Here is a 351-nt window from a genome sequence, read left to right as displayed (position 1 = left end):
CCTGCCTAGATTTGAGGCAGAAGCGAATCAGCTGGATTGAGTCTGCCCCTTGGCCACCTGCCTTCCCTAAGCACCCTGGCAGCGGCTCCTTGATCGGACACTTTCACCAGGTCGAGCGCCGAGCCTCGGGCTTTCAAGCAGCGCCCGCTGCCCACCTCGGCCTGGTTCTAACTGCAACCAAGCCTTCGTTTTCCAGGTTGTCAAGCTGACCAAGAACTTTTTATGTCAGGGATTGCGAGTATAGATTCTGTAGGTTTAAAACGAATTCCTGTTATACTTGATTAACTAACCAATTATAGTTGTTGCCGAAAAAGTGTTTATTGAAACCTTTTCTTGAGTAATTTTTATTCT

At 47.9% G+C, this 351-nt stretch overlaps 1 protein-coding gene across 1 annotated transcript in view; it reads right to left on the bottom strand.

Annotated features, from left to right (window-relative positions):
• The window catches only part of LOC119591739 (mucin-17-like), a 24,132-nt gene that overhangs the window by 8,232 nt on the left and 15,549 nt on the right, over positions 1-351 (bottom strand). Inside the window, exon 3 of the mRNA XM_037940489.1 lies at positions 100-205. Within this exon, the coding sequence (XP_037796417.1) occupies positions 100-205 (106 nt within the window). The remainder of the gene's footprint in view (positions 1-99; positions 206-351) is intronic.

The sequence above is a fragment of the Penaeus monodon genome, chromosome 29 (assembly GCF_015228065.2).
Source record: "Penaeus monodon isolate SGIC_2016 chromosome 29, NSTDA_Pmon_1, whole genome shotgun sequence".
NCBI classification, from domain to species: Eukaryota; Metazoa; Arthropoda; class Malacostraca; order Decapoda; family Penaeidae; genus Penaeus; species Penaeus monodon.
This window is presented reverse-complemented; position numbering and strand designations above follow the sequence as displayed.